Raw genomic sequence first — 17964 nt, 5'->3', positions numbered from 1 at the left:
TAGTGATGATATAGTGGCTCATTCACCAAAGAACCTCATTAGTGGAACACATCAGCATCCATGCACTACCTACAGCTTCTTATGAAGAATTTCCTACTAAAACCACAATCAGTTTATTGGTATTTCTTTGGTTAATGAATTCAGTTTTAACAGCAGACAGCAACAGAAATACCCACAACTAGCACATGTGGGCAAGCGTTGGCGTGAGTCATCTGATAAATCTATTAGTGTTCTTTACTAACTAAAATGGAGTTACCTACCTCCCAGCCAGTACTCTGTGTAATAAAAAGTAAAAAGCGCATGTCACAGAAACCAAAAAAAAGTTTCAAAGGCCAAAACATGACCGTTAATGTAAGGTATCATTAACCTGAAATGGTCTCAATGATTATATGTCATCATGCATCCAAAATGGCCTTCTCTGGCCCAGAAGGACACTAAATAATTGTCCTCTATTGGTTCATTTAACCTCAGGAGTCTGGCAACGCCAGGACACAGACATAACAACCAGACCCTCAGCTGCTGTAGATCAGCTGGAACCTATGAAATAGATGCACTAGCAGACATCTGCTGAGGAGCTGATGTTAGTGTATGGGTAACTAAATCAACAGATGATATACATGTACCCAGCAGTCCATGACCAGAAGGCCAGCTGGGTTGCGGGGCTCAGAGCAGCGCTGGCACATACTGCAGGGGAGTCTGCTGAGTGCTCGCCTGCCCTTACAGACAGGCACGCGCCCAACAGGCTCCTAGAAGACAATACACCCTTCTTGAGAGTTGCCAAGTGCTCTTATTTCCTGCTGAGCTGAGGTTTCCTGAGCTTAGCCAGGCTTGATAACTTTTGACATCTCACATAAAATGCTTAGCATTCAATTGAGCTGGTGGGTTTTGCACCATCCAAGTTTAAAAAGGTTCCTTCAATAATTTATCCACCATATGCAAAGAAAAACAAAATCCTAGCATTTCTCAATGTTATCTACAAGGTCAAAGGCAAAAAAACATTGTTTTTCCCTGAGCAGAAATACAGCATGCAAAAAACATTTTAAAACCACAACTAAAATGATAAGCTGACAGATAATTGGAAGTTTTAACTCCTGGAAACTTCCAAAGTTACACTAAAAGTTGCTATGTGATGTTCTCTCGTGTTTCTAATGATAAGTGTTCTGAGAGAACTAATCCTGTCAGTGATCCTTCATTTACTGTGGATCATCATTTTGACAGTTTTTGTGTCATCTGATTTAAATGTTTTCTCCTTGATGGGTAGTTTTTAGCAGCACTGAGCATTTGAAATTTCTTCACAATTCTCATTGCAGCTGAAAATTCAAATCATTACCTGATGAACAATCTTGCTGAATGCTTCTTGGAGTTTACCATGAATAGTAGATAGTTTCTTGGCATCTCTGTTAGCTTCGTGGATAGGAATAAGGACTTTGTAAACCTCATTAACCGCTTCATACATGCCAGCCTACAAAAATAAGGTCCATCAGATGGTTCCATCAATTCAACAGCAAGTATGATACATACTCACAGCATTCAAATAGTAAGACTGCAAAATGAAAAGGTGGCATAGGTATCAAAAGACACTGTGATGTAATCAGAACCTTTTCTTAAAATATACATGTCAATGAATGGAATAAAATCCCCAGTTATTGATGGAATCAAGAGCCTACTGCATTACACATTGCTACTGGTAAATGAGATTATTAAAATAAACAAATTTGGGATGTTTTGGATGGATATATGCACAAGAGTACAACAAAACAGTATCCTAAGCAAATTTATGGGAAAGAAATATGGAAGCTTAAATACACAATAGAGGCCATTCTGTTTAGTGCAACTTCAACCTGTGTGACTTCTCTGTCCACTTTTGGCACTCCATGAGACGTGCTTTGTGAAGTTTCCCTAGAATGTCTCTAGTGCAGGGGATCTGGCCCACCATGGGCAGACACTGCTTTGCATGGCTTAGCCAGCTCACCGGGGGAGGTTCTAAGTCTCTGCTCCACAGGTATTACTGCTTGTATTCAAACCCACCAGCAGAGACTTCAGATCATGTTGTGGGACATAATTCACTTGCTTTCACTGGTTTCTGATGGATACACTGCTGCCTCTTAAATGTAGCATTGCTCCTCTTTAAGTACCTTCCCCATCTTCTACCAAACAAAGCTTTCAGCCCACTCTCTTCCAGAAGGAGGAAACAGTACAGCCTTTCTTCGCTGTTCTGAATTTCAGAACACGCATTGTTCAAGTGAAAGATCTTAAAAACGCACAAAGGCCTCTTGGTGTCCAGCCCTGGTTCATTGCACACTTTACTTGGGAGTGCAAACTGAGCTGTCTTTAACAACTAACACTCCCAATGCTCCATTCAGAATAAGCGGTTACAATAGAGCCATACAGTCTCATAAAGAAAACATTTTGCTTTACATTGCCCAGCAGTGTAAGACTTGTGAAGAGACAGAGAAAGAAATTAAAGTCTTCTACCATTGAGAAAGATGCTGCAGCCTGTTCCAGCAATCCCACCAGACCAGCTTCTGTAAAATACTTCCCAGAACAGATACCTTCTTCATCTGGTGATACAACATCATCAGAAACTGCTGACTCTTCCAAAACATTAGAAGATATGTTCTAAGGAGACATAATTTAGATAAAATACTTGTACTCAATTTAAGTAACATTTAATACTTTGAAAGTTAGCTGATTTTCAATCAAATTCTAAAATTTTTAAAGAGGCAGCTTTCACATGCATTTTATTTCATTTCCTTCTGATTCAGCAGGGCAATTCAGCACATGCTCGATTTTAAGCCCACTGGACTGAACCATCACCATGTTCAAAGCTAAGTATGGGCTTGTTTACTCTGCTCAGTGTTTCCTGGCTTAATGTTAGTAATCACAGGAACCATTTTCATCAGTTACTCCAGAACAGTCGCACCCACTACACAATGTCTGGACTAAAAAAGGGTATTAGATGAGCCCTTAAAAAACATGACTTAAATGGAGAAATAAAAAGAACTGGGTCCATTTAGCCTACAGATAAAAAGATTCTGGGAAACCAAGACAGTCTTCAAACATAAAGATTTTCTGAAGTTGTTCTAATCTGTTCTTCCCAAAACAAACTGCATAAGTGCAACATGAATACGTAGGCACAGCAATACCTGGTGCATGGAAATAATCTGCATCTCAGCAGCAGATGACAAAACCCCAAAATACCTTGTGGAGGATAAAAAAGACACACTCCTACCTGAAATGTAACACACCCTACGGGGAGGTATTTCCGGTCTTCAAGCATGCTTAGATATTCAGCCACCAAGGCTGCCGAATGGACCAAACACTGGGCCGATTCAGCATGATTGCTTCTCTCTGAGTGCTTCCCAGCCATGTTCTGTAACCAGGTCAGGCGCAGGTCAGGGGAATTCTGATAGCCCTTTGCAATCCTAATTGAAAAGAAAAGCTTTGCGATCAGTATTTAGTTACTTCTGCTTAAATATCAACCATCCTCAGCTATAGGTTATCCAGAAATACATGAGAGAAAAAGCTATACAGATGGGAAGTTATCCTAAATGACTGTATAAATTTCTGAACCAGTTACTGGGTGGCAAGCAACTGCAGCTACCCTGAGCTAGCAGAATGCTTTTATGGGTGACTGCTGAAGCTCTTGATCAGAGCTCATACTCCTCTTGGAAGCCTGCACCAAGCCAGTGGTGAGGGACAATAAGAGCAGAGCTGTCAGGCTATTTATGACAGAATCTTTGCCTTTTAAGAAGCCCTCAGGACTATTAGTGCAGACAATACCATACAGTTTGGTGGCTGGTGCTTTACAAACTTTCTATCTAGGGATCTTAACATGGCTATGGAATCCTTTTTGCATATGGAGACCATCATATGTACCATCACTGAAGAGCCTTTTGTGCAAGTAGGTCCTGGAAGATCCTTAGGTCTTCCCTGACGCAGGCAGGGGAAGCATAGACGTCTCTGTTCAGGTGGAGGATAAGACTGTCAGAGACTGCTGAGGAATGGAAACTACATTTATCCAAGATAAGCCAGATAAATGCCAAAGAAACCCATCAACACTACCTTCAAATAAGACAGACATAGGAAACTGTAAGGACTACATTAGTTCCTTGGTAGTAACAAGGAACGCAGATACTGCAGGGTACCTTTGCATAGACTGGCTGGCCACAGCTGCAAGCAATCGCAGCTCTGTTGTTCCTGCCCTTGCCTGTGGAACAAGAGGATGCTTAGAGTACAGTCACAGCCTGAGAAATACTGTTCTCTGCGCATACTGGTCCTTGAGCACTGAGACTGGGAACTGCAGTGTAATTACTCAAAAAACAAGCTATATAAGGGCTCAAGTGAGCAGCATTTGAGCCCAAATCCAAAAAGCAAGTAGCCCTGTTGACTTCAGGTGAAATGTGAATCATGACAAGTGATGGCAATGGAAAACAGATTAAAGTTCAAAGTAAAATAATGGCTACTAAAAAAAAAAAAGAGTAATTGAAATTCATAGCAATACATTATTTCAGGCTCTAAATACAGGAAGCACAGCAGGTATTAAGCTTCGTTCAAACATCATGTGGAGCACTGACATCTACTGTCCCTGCAGTGCAACAGTTATAAACTCTACCTGTACATGAGGTCAATCAGCATTTCTGGATCTTCCTGGTGCTCCTTCATTTTAACTGTGTCAGAGAGGATCATATGGAGGTTGAACACAAGATCCTGGACCTGTAACAAAAATAATGCTTTAAGGAACTGTCAGTGGGAACCAAACTATATATTGCTATTTTAGGACCACAGTCGCTCTGAATCTTTGTGCTTGCTCCTTGTTGTCAGCATTAATCGAAGACCTAAATTTTATATGTTTAGGTCACAGAAAAAAACATTATGCACCTCTTTCAGGGAATGCATGCAAATCCCAGCTATAGATGGAGGTTTAAGAACAGCTTGATAATGAACTATATGCCACCTCTCTTGTGGTATTTCTCTTACCTGATCAGGGAATGTTGTCTCCCTAAGTTCCAGATCTTCTTCAGCATATGTCAAAATAGTTTTCAGGGAACGTCGTAAAAATTCCTCATTGAAATTCTGGGATGTCCCCACCAGGGATGAGAGAGACATGGTCACTTGCATTTTCACTCTGGCAAAGTTCTACAACAGAGAAATTTGTTATTATATTGCAACAACACGGAGATACTGCAGCAGTCTGCTGCAACAGCAGTGCTCTGGTCATTGTAACTCTCCTCCTGACGGACACCTGATCCACCCTCCACCCCCAGTTCTGTGAAAACTCGGATTACATTAAATCTCTGGTGCTGTTGACTGCATAATCTGATGATAGCATTATTAAGTTCCAGGTTAAGGTTCTCCTGCAACAAGTTTTAATTTTCCCTCCTCCCTGCTCTCTTTTCAAGCACCCTGAGTAGGATGATGCTCAACTTCTGCTCATGAATATAGCCTTCATTCCAGACACTTGGCTTTACTTTGGTCAAGCCTAAAAGCCACAGTCACTGCTGACTTGCTGCTGTCATTCCATTAGCTAGCAGGCCCTGGGTCCAGAACCAGTGGGTCCCTGCAGCTCTGCTACTCAGTGTGGGGGGCTCTAATCAAAGCAGAGTAAACAAAAATGTTTGGGGGAGCACTTTGCGATACACAGCTACATGGGTGCCAGTAAAACACGAACTGGAAGAGTTAAGGCTGGCAAATTTCCTGACAATCTGAAGTACACATGGCTTAATCAAGCTAAGGTCTAATTAGAGGTAAATAACACCTGGGCAAAAACAAATCCCAGTAGCTCTAACTCACCTACACTAACACAGTGCTTTCAGAAAAGACATACACACTAGCTGTGCCACAGGATGGGCTGCGTGGCTGTTTCTGCTCTCACCTGGAGATATGTGTAGGCAGGGCAGAGGGGACTTCCTCCAAACAGACCCCTGAGTGCAAACTGTCCCTTAAATCAGCAGAGACACAAAACACAGACAGACTCTGACTGGAGAGGCAACACAGAGGTTGTTATTGCCATGCTCTCCAGGGCAATAGGGTTTCCTGTCACTTCTCATAGGGCCTGCACCCAAAATACGTCAACATGAATAGAAGCAGTAAACGAGTCAGCCATTTGACTGAAGAGTTTGGAAACTTTTACAGTGGATGTTCCAGGCAGGGCTTTATATCTTTCCATAAAACGACGTGAGAGGTACCTGGCCCTGCRAAGAGATTCTGGGCATACAGCTAAGACTCTGATATTGGAGATTGGATGCTCCTGCTATGCCACCRAGCAGCAATGTGAGGTAAAGCAAGATCATGAGCTAGGCAGAGTCACTAACATGTGCTTCTCTTCACTGTGCACATCATGTTTATTTGGATGGTAAGCTGTCCTGCAGCCTTGAATGCTCTAGGARTACACAGCGCTCCATACAGCAGTCCCCAACCATTTTACACGTAATAACCTAGTAAAGTGCATCAAGATACTTACATTCCCAATCTCAAAGTTTTGCCTCATCAGAAGGTAAAGAGAGGCACTCGCATGTGACCGTATTGTGCTGATACTGCTGCTACAGTGTCTCAGGAGCCTCAGGCACAGATCTGCACACTGCTCAGTCTCTTCTTCAAACAGCAGCTCAGGGAACTGAAAAAACAGCACATGAGAAAACCACTTCTGCCTGGACAGCCAGAAACAGACACTAAGACAAAAAGACTATGGCAATGCTCTGCAATGAGTGTACATTAGCATTAGAGGAAATCTAATCCCCTCTGTTTTGAGAGGAATGACACTAATTTATATCACTTCACATTTTCAGTGAGGCAAAAGAAAACTCACTGGCAGCACTAGAAGGTAATTCATTTTACATCACCCCAACATGCCTTGCTCCTACATTCTTACACTGATTTACCTCAGTTTCATAAACTCAGGCTTAAAATTTCAAGTCTATTTCCAATACATCCGCAAAAATAGGGAAATTGTTTAAATTATGGGCCCAGTAAAACAAATTCATTTTAACTGAGATTCATACAGTCTAAATTCCACCTCTATTGGGTGTTCTCTATTGGGTAGGTGCCTTTGCCAGCTCACAGCTGGCCAACAGGAACTCACACAGGTTTGCAAATAGTCGTCAAATCCAAAGTGCATAAATACAGATATTGATCATGAAAACCAGCCAGGTTTTATCCACTCCCAGACCACATCTCCTGAAAATTAATACTGCTCAAAATAATAAGTGCTTGGTGAAGTGACCCCAATGCAAAGAAAAAAGCCCCAATCATCACTGCTGCTCAGGATATATTATAGCATCTGCAGAGAATTCACCTTTGAAACCAAAGCCCTCTGTGTGGCGAAGCAGTGTTGGAGATAAAGTGCACTTTGGTTACAGGCCATGCTGTGCAGAAGCACCTTCAGCACCCCGCCGAGGATACTTTCTTTGGACTCCGTCACAGAAACAGTCTGCAGTCAAAAGTAAACCAAGAGTCGCATGAGCAAAACCAAACCACCCGGGTGAGAGAGAAGGGAAGAGAATAACTTTGCCTGAAAAACCCTTTGGCATAGGGAAACTACCCACTTAGCTGGGCCTGCGCAACACTGAATGAATGGTTTCGGAAGGAACCACATGCACTAAAGCCTATGGAATGATGGTGCTGTCCACCTGATGAGGTTTTGGCCTTTTGGGACCTTGTTCTGTTAGCGCGAGAGACTKTAGCAGCCTCTGGGTGGATTATTCAGGTGCAAGGTGAACCTCTTGGGATTCCTGGAAAAGTCAGGAAGCTGGAATGAAACCCTGCCTGCACTGAAGCCCCGGAGGGGATCAACCTCTCACTCCAAGGGTAGTCAAGTTTCATCTGAGAAGTGCAGCGGCGCCTCCCTGCTAACATTCAAACTGAGGCAAAAGGGGACTGGGCTGCAGAGGCAAGGCACCACTTGCTTCAGAAAGACCCTTAGTCACGGTGCATCTAGCTTTTGTAGTGGTGCCTGCCGCAGTGCTCTGGGGGCCCAGGTCTCCCTGTGGCTGGATGTGGTAAGTGTGCTATTGCCTTCTTCCAGCCTGAGTGTCCAGGTTTCATTTGTATCGAAAGCAGAGGAGAAAACTGGCATGTGTCCACACTTGCCAGTAGGGAGTGAGGAGATAGCTGGAGTGTGCAACCAGACAAAGGAGCCTGGAAGCGTTCCTGCATCTTGCAATTTAGCTACAGATACAGGAGACTGACCTGGAACTGAATGACTTGAGGCAGACGTGGGAAGGAACTAGAGGAATCAGTTAGACTAGGGCAAGACTTTGGAATTTTTACAGTTCATTAATCAGTTTTATGAACAAACATTTCTTACACTACCAAAAAGGGACAACTTTCAAAAAGACTGAAGAAAGCTATTGTAATATAAAACCTGATTGTTGTCAGCTGACAATTAGGAGAGGCATTAAGATCCATCCTGTGGTCAGGTATCCGTTCTTCTGCAGCAGCGCAGTTGAACATTTCTGATAGCATTCAGGCAGTTAAGTTAAGCCAGGAAGATTTTTTTTAAGAACAAACTGCTGCCCGGCCAGGTGATTCTAATGCTATTACAACATCTCTGCTATTCTTTTACCACCCTTACCTGGACAACTATCTCTAATGTATCCAAAATAATCAGATTTGCTTCCGTTGCAAGATTTCCATCAATAAGTGCCTCATGTTCTATCTCTGCCCTTGATCTAATCAGAGAAAAGAAAAAAATAAAATTACATTCTGTTTAAGAAGTAGGCCCCCATATTCTCCAGTCAAAAATATTTTCTCATTAGCAGGAAACTCCCAGTTACAATGCACACGTTTAGTACTGGACAACACTACAAAGATATTTCAACGCATCCATTAGGAGGACAAGAAGAAAGAACTGTTTTTTACATATACCAACTTACACACAATTTATGTTTATCATGCTCAGGAGGGACCACACTTTTTGACACTTCATTACCCTCCCAGGAACATAACAACAATTTAGCATCAAAGTCCAGCTCAAAACTGGTTTAGTAGCATCATAAGGCATGCAGCAACACAACCAGGAACAGAACATATGGTTTTATGTTATAGGCTATGGACACAAGGTGGTGCTACGTGAGCTAGTATTTTTGCACTGTTAACCCTGGCAGCTAGACTGATTCTGGTGCAGAGTGCATCATCTGAGGATGTGACCTTTGTCCTTTTACATTACATTATATTACAGCTTTTGTAGAATAGCTTCCTCTCCGAGAAAACGACACAATTTTGCTCTTAAATGCCAAGCACCCACTTGGAAAGCAACCTGGAAAGGCTGATTAAGTTCATACACCCACTCACACTGGTGTTCCCAGGAATTCAGTGCTAACCACTTCACTTCAGTGAAATATGCACATTTGGCAAAGATCCAGTAGTATATTTGAAGCACCCAACAACAGCTTGCCCTACACAGGTGCCATCTCTGGCATACTTATGCCAGGCCAAATCACACTTGAGGTGTGACCCACGCAAACTGAATTGAAGCAAAATACGCAGCATATGGGATAGTGACTGACTTGGCTGGAAGTGTTCCTGGAACCTCTGTTGCAGCAACTTCTCCACTCCCCACACACGCTGCTTGCTGTGGGAGCTGGGCCACACTCTTATTGCCTACTCTTAAATCTCCAGAATATGAAGGCTTGGGCCCTTGCTCTACATAAAGTAATGCCATCTGCATTTAGCTGTGCAGAATTCTCAGTGTGAAACAACAGTCTTGCTTAATTTCTCATAAAATAGCTCTCCTAACACTAGATTTCAAAGGGTCAGACTCTATCTATGGTATTTGCAGCACCATGGCTACCAGTAGGAGGTGTGCGTGATGGACCGAGGCTCAGAATGAGCAAATACAGGTTAAGGAGCAGGTTTGTGCAGTTATTTGAACACATTATTTTGTGGGGGAGAGATCATCCTTTGACCGTCACAGTATTCCACAGCTGTTTAACATGTACGTGAGGTCCTTCCGCGGAGAAAAGAGGGCCTGGACCAAGAGCCAACAGTGAAGTGATGAGTCCTGCAGGTCAGATTTTAATCTGATGTAACTCTGTCCACAGAGGTCTGGAGTTGTAGCACGGAGAAATTTGTACCTACATCACTTTATCAGCAGGTCAAAACACACTGGTTATTTGGCCTTCCCAGTGCCTGAACAGGACCAGAGTCCTGAATAAAACATCACTACCTGACATAACAAGAGATTACATTCTTGGGTTGGACAAAGCAATTAGAAGCTGTGAAGATGTACTTTCAACTCCAGGAGGCGTCAGTTTGTCTTCATGACTGAAATTTGGCCTGCCCTCCATCCAGGCTCTGAGGACCCCATTCCCCAGTTTCTTCAGAGCTTCACTTGGGCTGAGTTTGCTTCCCTAGGATTAGGAACAATTCTTTTGCTGGGAGGATGGAGACTGCAGGTTGCAATTTAAGAAAAMAGAAAACGTGCATAGCGAAGCCTGAACACAACCCCTAAGCCTTCCAGATTAAACCACAACAAGAGAGGGAATTTTAAAGGAAAGGGGTGTAATAAACAAAAAGAGCTCATTCCAACCAGTTGCGCACACACACTGAAAAATTCTGCCAAGCATCACAAATACTGCTGTGATGATTGAGTCTACATATGTACAAAATGGCAATTTATAAGAGCTGCACACCAATGCTACAGTACCTGGCTGGTTTGTGGCTTCTAAAAGCACAGCACATGTGGAAAAATAATCAAAGTGATGGATTAGGACAGGAAAGGAAAGCAAGCTTTGACAACTCCAGAATGCTCTTATGGAATAAAGGAAATATGACATGAGATATATATGCTATCTGTAAATACTGATAATGGATCTTCTCTCTAAATTACAGCTTTCTACAGGGTTTTAAGAAGGCTCTAAAACTCATTTCAAAATACCAAGGAAGCAAGATAAAGTGGAAAAGCAAAGAGTTAGACAGGCAGTGCCAGACTGAAAGCTATTTGCACACAGCCAGCTCTGTTCCAGCTGAGGGCCCAAACCCACTCACACGAGGCGCAAGTGGACTGCTGCCATTGACCTGCTATGGGGAGAGAGACCCTGAGTTCTTAGAGGAACTGTGACATTGTTAATGTAGAAGGATAAGGCAAAGTTACTTGTCAAGCTTTTCTGTGTTTTGACGCCAGTGAGTCATATCCTTTCTCCATCTCAAATTCTCTTGACTTCCAAATGCGCTTCCGGAAGGACTTCTCTCTGCAGGATAATATTAAAATAACAGCAGTCACCTACTGTTAGTTTTTTGCATGGGTGGCTATTCTAGATTTGTTCACAAGTGAGAAGTGACAGCAAGCCATGACTCCTTAGAGCCCAAGGGCTGTGGCAGTCACCCAAAATCTTTATACGGTCCCTAATTCTATCATTGCTGAGAGTGACATGAGTGGTGCCTTACACTGCAGTAGTTTTCATCCAAGAGAGTCATGAACAACACAGCCCATTTCATGTGCTGCCACATGCCAGCTCACTACAGAGCTAACAGAGAGAGGCAGCTGAGATACTCAAATCAGGGAGGTAGTTACCAGGGATGCTACGAGAAGCACCCGTCCAGCCTTCCTTGGACTAGATAAGGAGCCTGAGTCTGGCAACCCTTGGCAGTCTGATATTGCTGTCTTCAACTGAGATGCAGTGATGTTCTGTAGGTGGTACTGAGACCCTCTTTCCCCCCTCACAGTCTTTTACATCTTTATTCTCACTCCTGGGAGGGCAGGGGAATTTCACTATGCAATTTCCCAGATCAGTAATTGAAGCACTGAGGCCAGATAAAAAAATAAAAAAGGTTCCCATCTCTCTCTTAAATAATTCATTAATTTAGAGGCATACCTCTAAATATCTATTCAACTTAGCCCACAATTACTGGTTTACATGTATGAAGAAGCCTGTGGCAGAATAGGAGACCAAACCCAGTTTTCCTAATTCCTGTCTTAATCACTTCCAACCTCACTCTCAAAAGAAATAAACAACAAAAGTCATCACAAGGGGGCGCGTGTTACCCAAACTGCCGGCTATTTCAAGCATTATTTTAGCAGAAGCATTCAGGCATTTTCAGACTGATCAAAAGCAAGACCAGACAGGTTTTTCTTCCACTCTGACCTTTGCACAGGACATGCTAGAAGGTGGCCCTGAAAGACGCTACACTGGAAGAAGTTCAGGCAAGAAGGTCCCATAAATAAGATGTGACCACATATACACCAAAGCAGTCAAGTAACAAATAAACTGCCTGTTGATGGAAATTGGGAAAGGTGTAGAGATTTTATAGAACCAGTGAAGCATGCTGCAAAACTGCAAATAGCTTTTTCCTTGGGGGCTCTTTGTCTGGAGCGCTTGATGTGTAGTATCCCACACCACAGAAGGGTGCAAGTACTCACTGGGGATGGGAGCAGTAGTTTTTTGAAAAAGGGGCCAGCACAGAATACATCTTTACTTACCTAGCTGTCCTCTACTTCTTCGGACCATTTCCTGCCTTGCTCCTATGCTTCCCAAAATAGCTTCTTCAAGTTTGGCTCTCATGTCCTTCGACTTCTTGAATGTCAGACTGTTCATTCTTTCAAACACTTTCTTGCCCTGCAAGTTTCAAATGAGATAATGATGGAAGATTCTTTCAAACTGAGATATATTCAGAGCATTAATAAGTGAAAATATCTTTTCTGTATGAAGACATATGGCATGAAAGGAATATAGGTTTAGCTGCTAGCTAGCTAATCTACCCAGATTCCAGTACCATTCTGTTGAGAGTAAGCAAAAATGTCCAAGAACTGCCCCCACTTCCTGCAGCAGTTCTCAGGTGAGTGGCAAGTGGCACATACTGCTTAAGAAGTGAAAGGAGGCACAGTCACTTGCGTTGCTAAATATATGTGGAAGAAGGCTAGAGATCTCACAGAGAAATGTGTAGCCTCAGGATTATGAATACAAGAAATACTTAGGAGAGAGCAGGAAATGCCTTTTCGGAGTTGCGTAAAGGATGGGAGTGCAAAGTTCCCCTGCATGCTCTAGAAGGACTTTCAGGAGATTTAAACAATACAGCAGTACCTTGTACTCAAAGCAGGATACGCAGAGATAAAGCAAATCCAGCAGGCGATTGAGCTGCAGCACTGACAGGTCTGTGAACCATTTCTGCAGGACACTTTCATCTGCATTTTTGAGCACCCACAAGAGACAGATCAAGAGGCTACGGCTGGACTCTGTTGAGAAGGTGGAGTGCTGCCTTCCACTCTGAACAGACAGGTCAAGACAGTTAGTTACACCAGGTTTCATGCTCAGACACTTCAAACATCACTAAAAAGATCTGCATCAGTTACCACCCTGGGCTAAGTAATTACCAAATAGGAATAGAAGGTGAATAGATATTTTTACCAACAATCAGGAGACATACATTTCTCTTTACTGGCCCAACAGCTCAGTGGAGAACACAGACACTCAAGCCACAAGAATAAAGCTGAAGCAATACATCTGAAACCAAACTCATCGTGTTACATGAATGACTTTCTTTTCAACCAGCAAAGACTCACTTCCCCAGAATGACTTTAATAACTTCCATGCAAGTTAACAGTTAAGCAGAAGGGCTCCATTCATTGATAGAAAGAAAGGAAAATTGGACGGGAGTCCCACCAGCGGAGTTTTGTATACGTTCTGATACCTTTGTCTCTGTGCCATTGTCCTCTCTTTTGTCCAAGTTCATTTCTCTCATGTGTGTACTTAGGTCTCATCTAGATCAGTGTCTCACTTTGAGTGCATGTAATACCCAGAAAAATGGGGTCCTGATGTGGGAGTAAAGGGAGGAGGAGGGAGTGAAGGAAGGGTCTGCCTGCTACTAGAATCAGGGGGATTCCCTCCCTGGCACAGAGAGCAAGGGAAATGGCCCATTTATGTTTTCAGCCACGTGGGATTTAGATGTGATAGGAATCTTTGCCTAGGGCTTAGAACCTATAATGACTATTGCACTTCACAGAACTTTTATCAGATTTGTTTCAGAAAAAGACAGAATCTTTATCAGGAAAGAGAATTCTTCCATTTTCTGAGCTTTGTTGATTTTTATCCCTCTTTGGCATTTTATTATACTCCCTCCAAGACAGGCACAACCCCATGCAAATGTGATCTGTTCCACCTTGTTTTTCACCCTCTGCCTCCCTGTGCAAAACCCAGCTGCAAACTGATATCAGTCTCTACTGCTCACTGATCAGTCCTACAGGGCGTGCACATGTAAATATTTGCTTATTGACACAGGCTGCGGGTCAAGGAATAGGGAGGGATAGCTTTGTACCGATGAGGTGAGTAGAAAACTGCTGGGCCGGGTGAGCTGAGGGACCGATGTTCCTGCAATGGCCATGGCAACTGTCTGGCTTATCATGCTTCCACCCTCGCTTTCATAATCATCAGCAGCGACGCAGCTTGGCCTCCCTCGCTGATTGTGACTCTCTGCCGAGAAACACATGCATCCCAGTTAATCCCCAAATTCAAAGTTTCTCTCCCCAGCCTCCCTCCACAGTGCTAACTTCATTGTATTGTCTGGGAATGCAAACTAAAAAACATCACACTCTCATGGTCCTGCAAGTAAACAGAACTGACTATTATTTGAAGTTATGCAAAGCAACAGTAACAACTTTCAAAAGTGACCTAAACCACCTCAGTATCTAGAATCCTTCTGACCTTACCCTGCTTTGAATAGTCAACCCCAAATCTTTCCTTGGAGCTTTAGCATTTCATTGAACTCAAAAGACTTAGAGGAAGACTCCAAATTCCAAACTGTTTCAGATGATTCCCTTGCCCTGATATGAAATAACCCATGTCCATTGCTCTTCAGGACACTGTGTACAGCAGACCTGAAAACCACTGCTGATAAATCACATACTAAAAGGAAGAAGAGGTACTTTGCTTATCCTTTGGAATTGTTATGGAAATTGTACAGTATATGGGACGATTTTTAAAACAGGTCAGAGACATAGAGGGAAGCTGACTAGGCATATACATTCACCAGCCAAAAGTAAACTAAAATGCAATGCTCATTTTTCACTTCATGCAAACAAGTGGGCAAATGCAGCTTTTGACTGCTAGAGTTATTGAGGATACATTTTGCACATGCAGTTTAGGAAATGGATGTGAAAACATGTCAAAGTTACCACACTTCAAAAATAGTAACGATCCCATCCAACAGTAAAGGGTTTGGTTGTTCAATTTTAGAACAAAAGCAACCAAATCTTGCGAGCAACTGAAAATACACTCAAAGCATGGAACTTAAAATACCTGTAAAATCATAAAGCTGAGGCACGGTTTCCATGATCACGCCAATCAGAGGTAGATACAGCATAGCCACCCGGGCCTTTACCTGTGGGTCAGAGTACCGCGGATCCGAGTCGTGGCTGGACAGTAAATTGTGTACCATATTGATGACCTTCTTATGCAATCCAAATAAACTGTTAAAAGAGAGTTGGGTCACACAGATTAGTTAATATCTTCAAAGCAAACGATACTTTGTAACTAAGTGGCTTCAAAAAAAATCCTGGCTTTTATTTTTAACTTGACATAAACTGTCATTACACAGTATTCTTTGCTCTCCCACGGATTTTACAAATGGCTGGCTTTTACAAACTGGCCTGCAGCTCAGGAGTAATTTTGACTATACCATATAAAATGTACAAAAATCTTTTGCTGATGTGCATAATCAGACCCAATATAATGTGAAGGCTCTCACGTTTTCAATTCAAGAACAAAGCCCCAACTCCTGGTACGCTGAAGTATCAAGTCTACTGAAGAACGTTTAGGAGAACTTGGGGAATATGGAAGACAGGAAGAGAAACTTGAGAGGACAGTGGGTTTAGTGAAACTATTCACAGAATTCCTTTTTGTTTCTATCTAACACTATCTACAGAGAGCAACAGTCTCTTAAGACAGAACATCCCTTTTATCAAATCATCAGGAAGTTTCTACTCCACTTCCCTGAACCCCCATGCAGTTATTCAACCACAACAGTAGACTACAGATCAATATTTCTAATTATAAAATTTCAAAGAAATGGAGGGGCAGAGGGGAAAAAAAAAAAAAAAAGGCCTCCTTCATTATGAAGATGCAGGAGATGGCAGAGCCCAAACACTATTCTCTTTCGCAGGGCACCTTGCTTGAGCCTATTCCGTGCTCATGTCTTAAAAACACAAACTCTGAGTCTCCCAAGAGCTCACTCTGCCCCTTTCAATTCCCTCAGCCACCACACAGAGGCAAAACTCTCACAGAGCAAATAGCATGTATGTCTATAACTATTTGCTTCTGCAGGCAAACCAGTCCAATAAGACAACTTTACCCCATGCATGAAGCAGCCAAGGAAGCTCATACATTATGCATTAGCAAAACATAAGCTTCAGTGTTCAGACCTGAGGTATTAAAACAAGTGCTGATTTTCAGGCAGTATCCACTTTACCTGAAAAGTAGAGTTGAGTTTTGGTTAAAAAAAGGTGAGAGTTTTTGACTGGATTGTCAAGGGGTTTAAAATGATTACAGAGATACCAGTACAGGTTAGGAGGACATTAGATAGTTGTAGCTACACTTCTTTTCCATATTTTTAATGAGGCTGTAATGAGATCCCACATTTGCTGGTTTATATTATCAATGAGACACTAAACAACTAGGAATGAAATGCTGAATTACATGACTGGCTCATTCAAATTAAGGTTCAAGGAAAGCCCTTGTAGTGTTTTGAAGGAGAGGCATTTAAGCTGGGTTTGTAAGTTTAAAAGGAACTGTGTGGCAGGCCTTACAAAGCAGTGTAGTTAAAACCTAGGGCTACATGGGCTTCTTTGCACATTTTCCAGAACAGAGCAGGTACCGTGGCAGATGGACCTATATCAGAGAGGAGAAAACATGACCCCCTAGTCTTTTTGGCTGATGATACAATGAATCGATCTTGCTGCCCTCCAACTAGTCTCATTTTTACCTCAGCCCTGGCATGAACTTGTGTCAACATTGCACACTTCTGGAATACTGACTTTTGACAATGAATATGAGGGCTAAATTCTGATTTTCTCACTTGTGTTCTGTAACAGCAGTCAATATGGGCAACACAGGAATTATGAAATGAGCAATAAAATTATTACTGGTTAATAATCAAAACATCACAGCATTGTTTGCTGAGACAGTCTGTTAAGGATAGAGTTGCTTGGACTCATTCTTTGTTCCTCATTTCTCCAACTGCCAAATTCAACTTGCTTGTTTCATCCACATGTTGACTCATCTTTCAGACATCAAGTGCTTTTGAGGAAGACTGTCATTTATTGTGTGCAGCACCTAGCACAGGGGAATCTAACTAAAGCACCACCTTTAGACACCAGAGTATTGCAAAGTCTTTTCTTTGCTAAAAATTTTTCTTCACAAAATTTCCAATGGAATCCAAATAGGTCTTGTAAAATGTGTGAGCTAAAATTCAAGATATTCTGCTAATGGAACAAAAGAGAGCAAGAAGAGAAAAAAATTAAAGTCTCAAGGCTCTGTATCACCTATCAAGACGTCGGGTAAACCTCTGACAATAAACAATTAGACAGGTATCCTTCCTCACTCCTGCTGCAGGACTATGCAACTAGGAAGAAGTTTTTTCCAAAGGGAAACATGGTGGTGAAAACATTTTAATAACAAGCATCTCTGAGTCCTCTACTAATGATCTGCTAAAGATTCTGTCCGACCTTGAAAACTCTTCACAGGCAGGAAAGAGCAGATCTGAACACAGTGGTTTATTTTACATGGTGGATCTATCGGACCCAAGCAGATTTCAACTCTGAGGCTCAAACACTTACGTGTAATTAATTCCCACTCTACTTTCTCTTTCCGTTGCAATTCTGATCAATCCCAAAGGTACATCCCTGGCTGAGATTATCACATGTACTTGGCAAGAATGGAGCCACACACACATAGGGCAGGGTACCAATTCCAAATAACCTTTGAATTTCTGCTGCTATCCTCCAAAAACATCTCTACATAGGCAAAGGTAGAAGGC

The 17964-nt window shown here is 42.3% G+C and overlaps 1 protein-coding gene across 3 annotated transcripts in view; it reads right to left on the bottom strand.

Annotated features, from left to right (window-relative positions):
• Positions 1-17964, bottom strand: part of DOCK7 (dedicator of cytokinesis 7) — a 100948-nt gene that overhangs the window by 14888 nt on the left and 68096 nt on the right. For all 3 annotated transcript variants that reach the window (XM_026074554.1, XM_026074553.1, XM_026074555.1), the window contains 13 exons: positions 15231-15400; positions 14251-14405; positions 13020-13202; positions 12419-12554; positions 11093-11189; positions 8573-8669; positions 7295-7429; positions 6464-6616; positions 4981-5139; positions 4616-4716; positions 3233-3425; positions 2476-2619; positions 1331-1462 (listed from right to left, as the gene is read on the bottom strand). In XM_026074554.1, the coding sequence (XP_025930339.1) occupies positions 1331-1462; positions 2476-2619; positions 3233-3425; positions 4616-4716; positions 4981-5139; positions 6464-6616; positions 7295-7429; positions 8573-8669; positions 11093-11189; positions 12419-12554; positions 13020-13202; positions 14251-14405; positions 15231-15400 (1855 nt within the window). The remainder of the gene's footprint in view (positions 1-1330; positions 1463-2475; positions 2620-3232; positions 3426-4615; positions 4717-4980; positions 5140-6463; positions 6617-7294; positions 7430-8572; positions 8670-11092; positions 11190-12418; positions 12555-13019; positions 13203-14250; positions 14406-15230; positions 15401-17964) is intronic.

Source organism: Apteryx rowi, unplaced genomic scaffold, assembly GCF_003343035.1.
Source record: "Apteryx rowi isolate R43461 unplaced genomic scaffold, aptRow1 scaffold_39, whole genome shotgun sequence".
NCBI lineage: Eukaryota > Metazoa > Chordata > Aves > Apterygiformes > Apterygidae > Apteryx > Apteryx rowi.
Note: the sequence above shows the minus strand (reverse complement) of the source record. Positions and strands in the feature narration are given on the sequence as shown.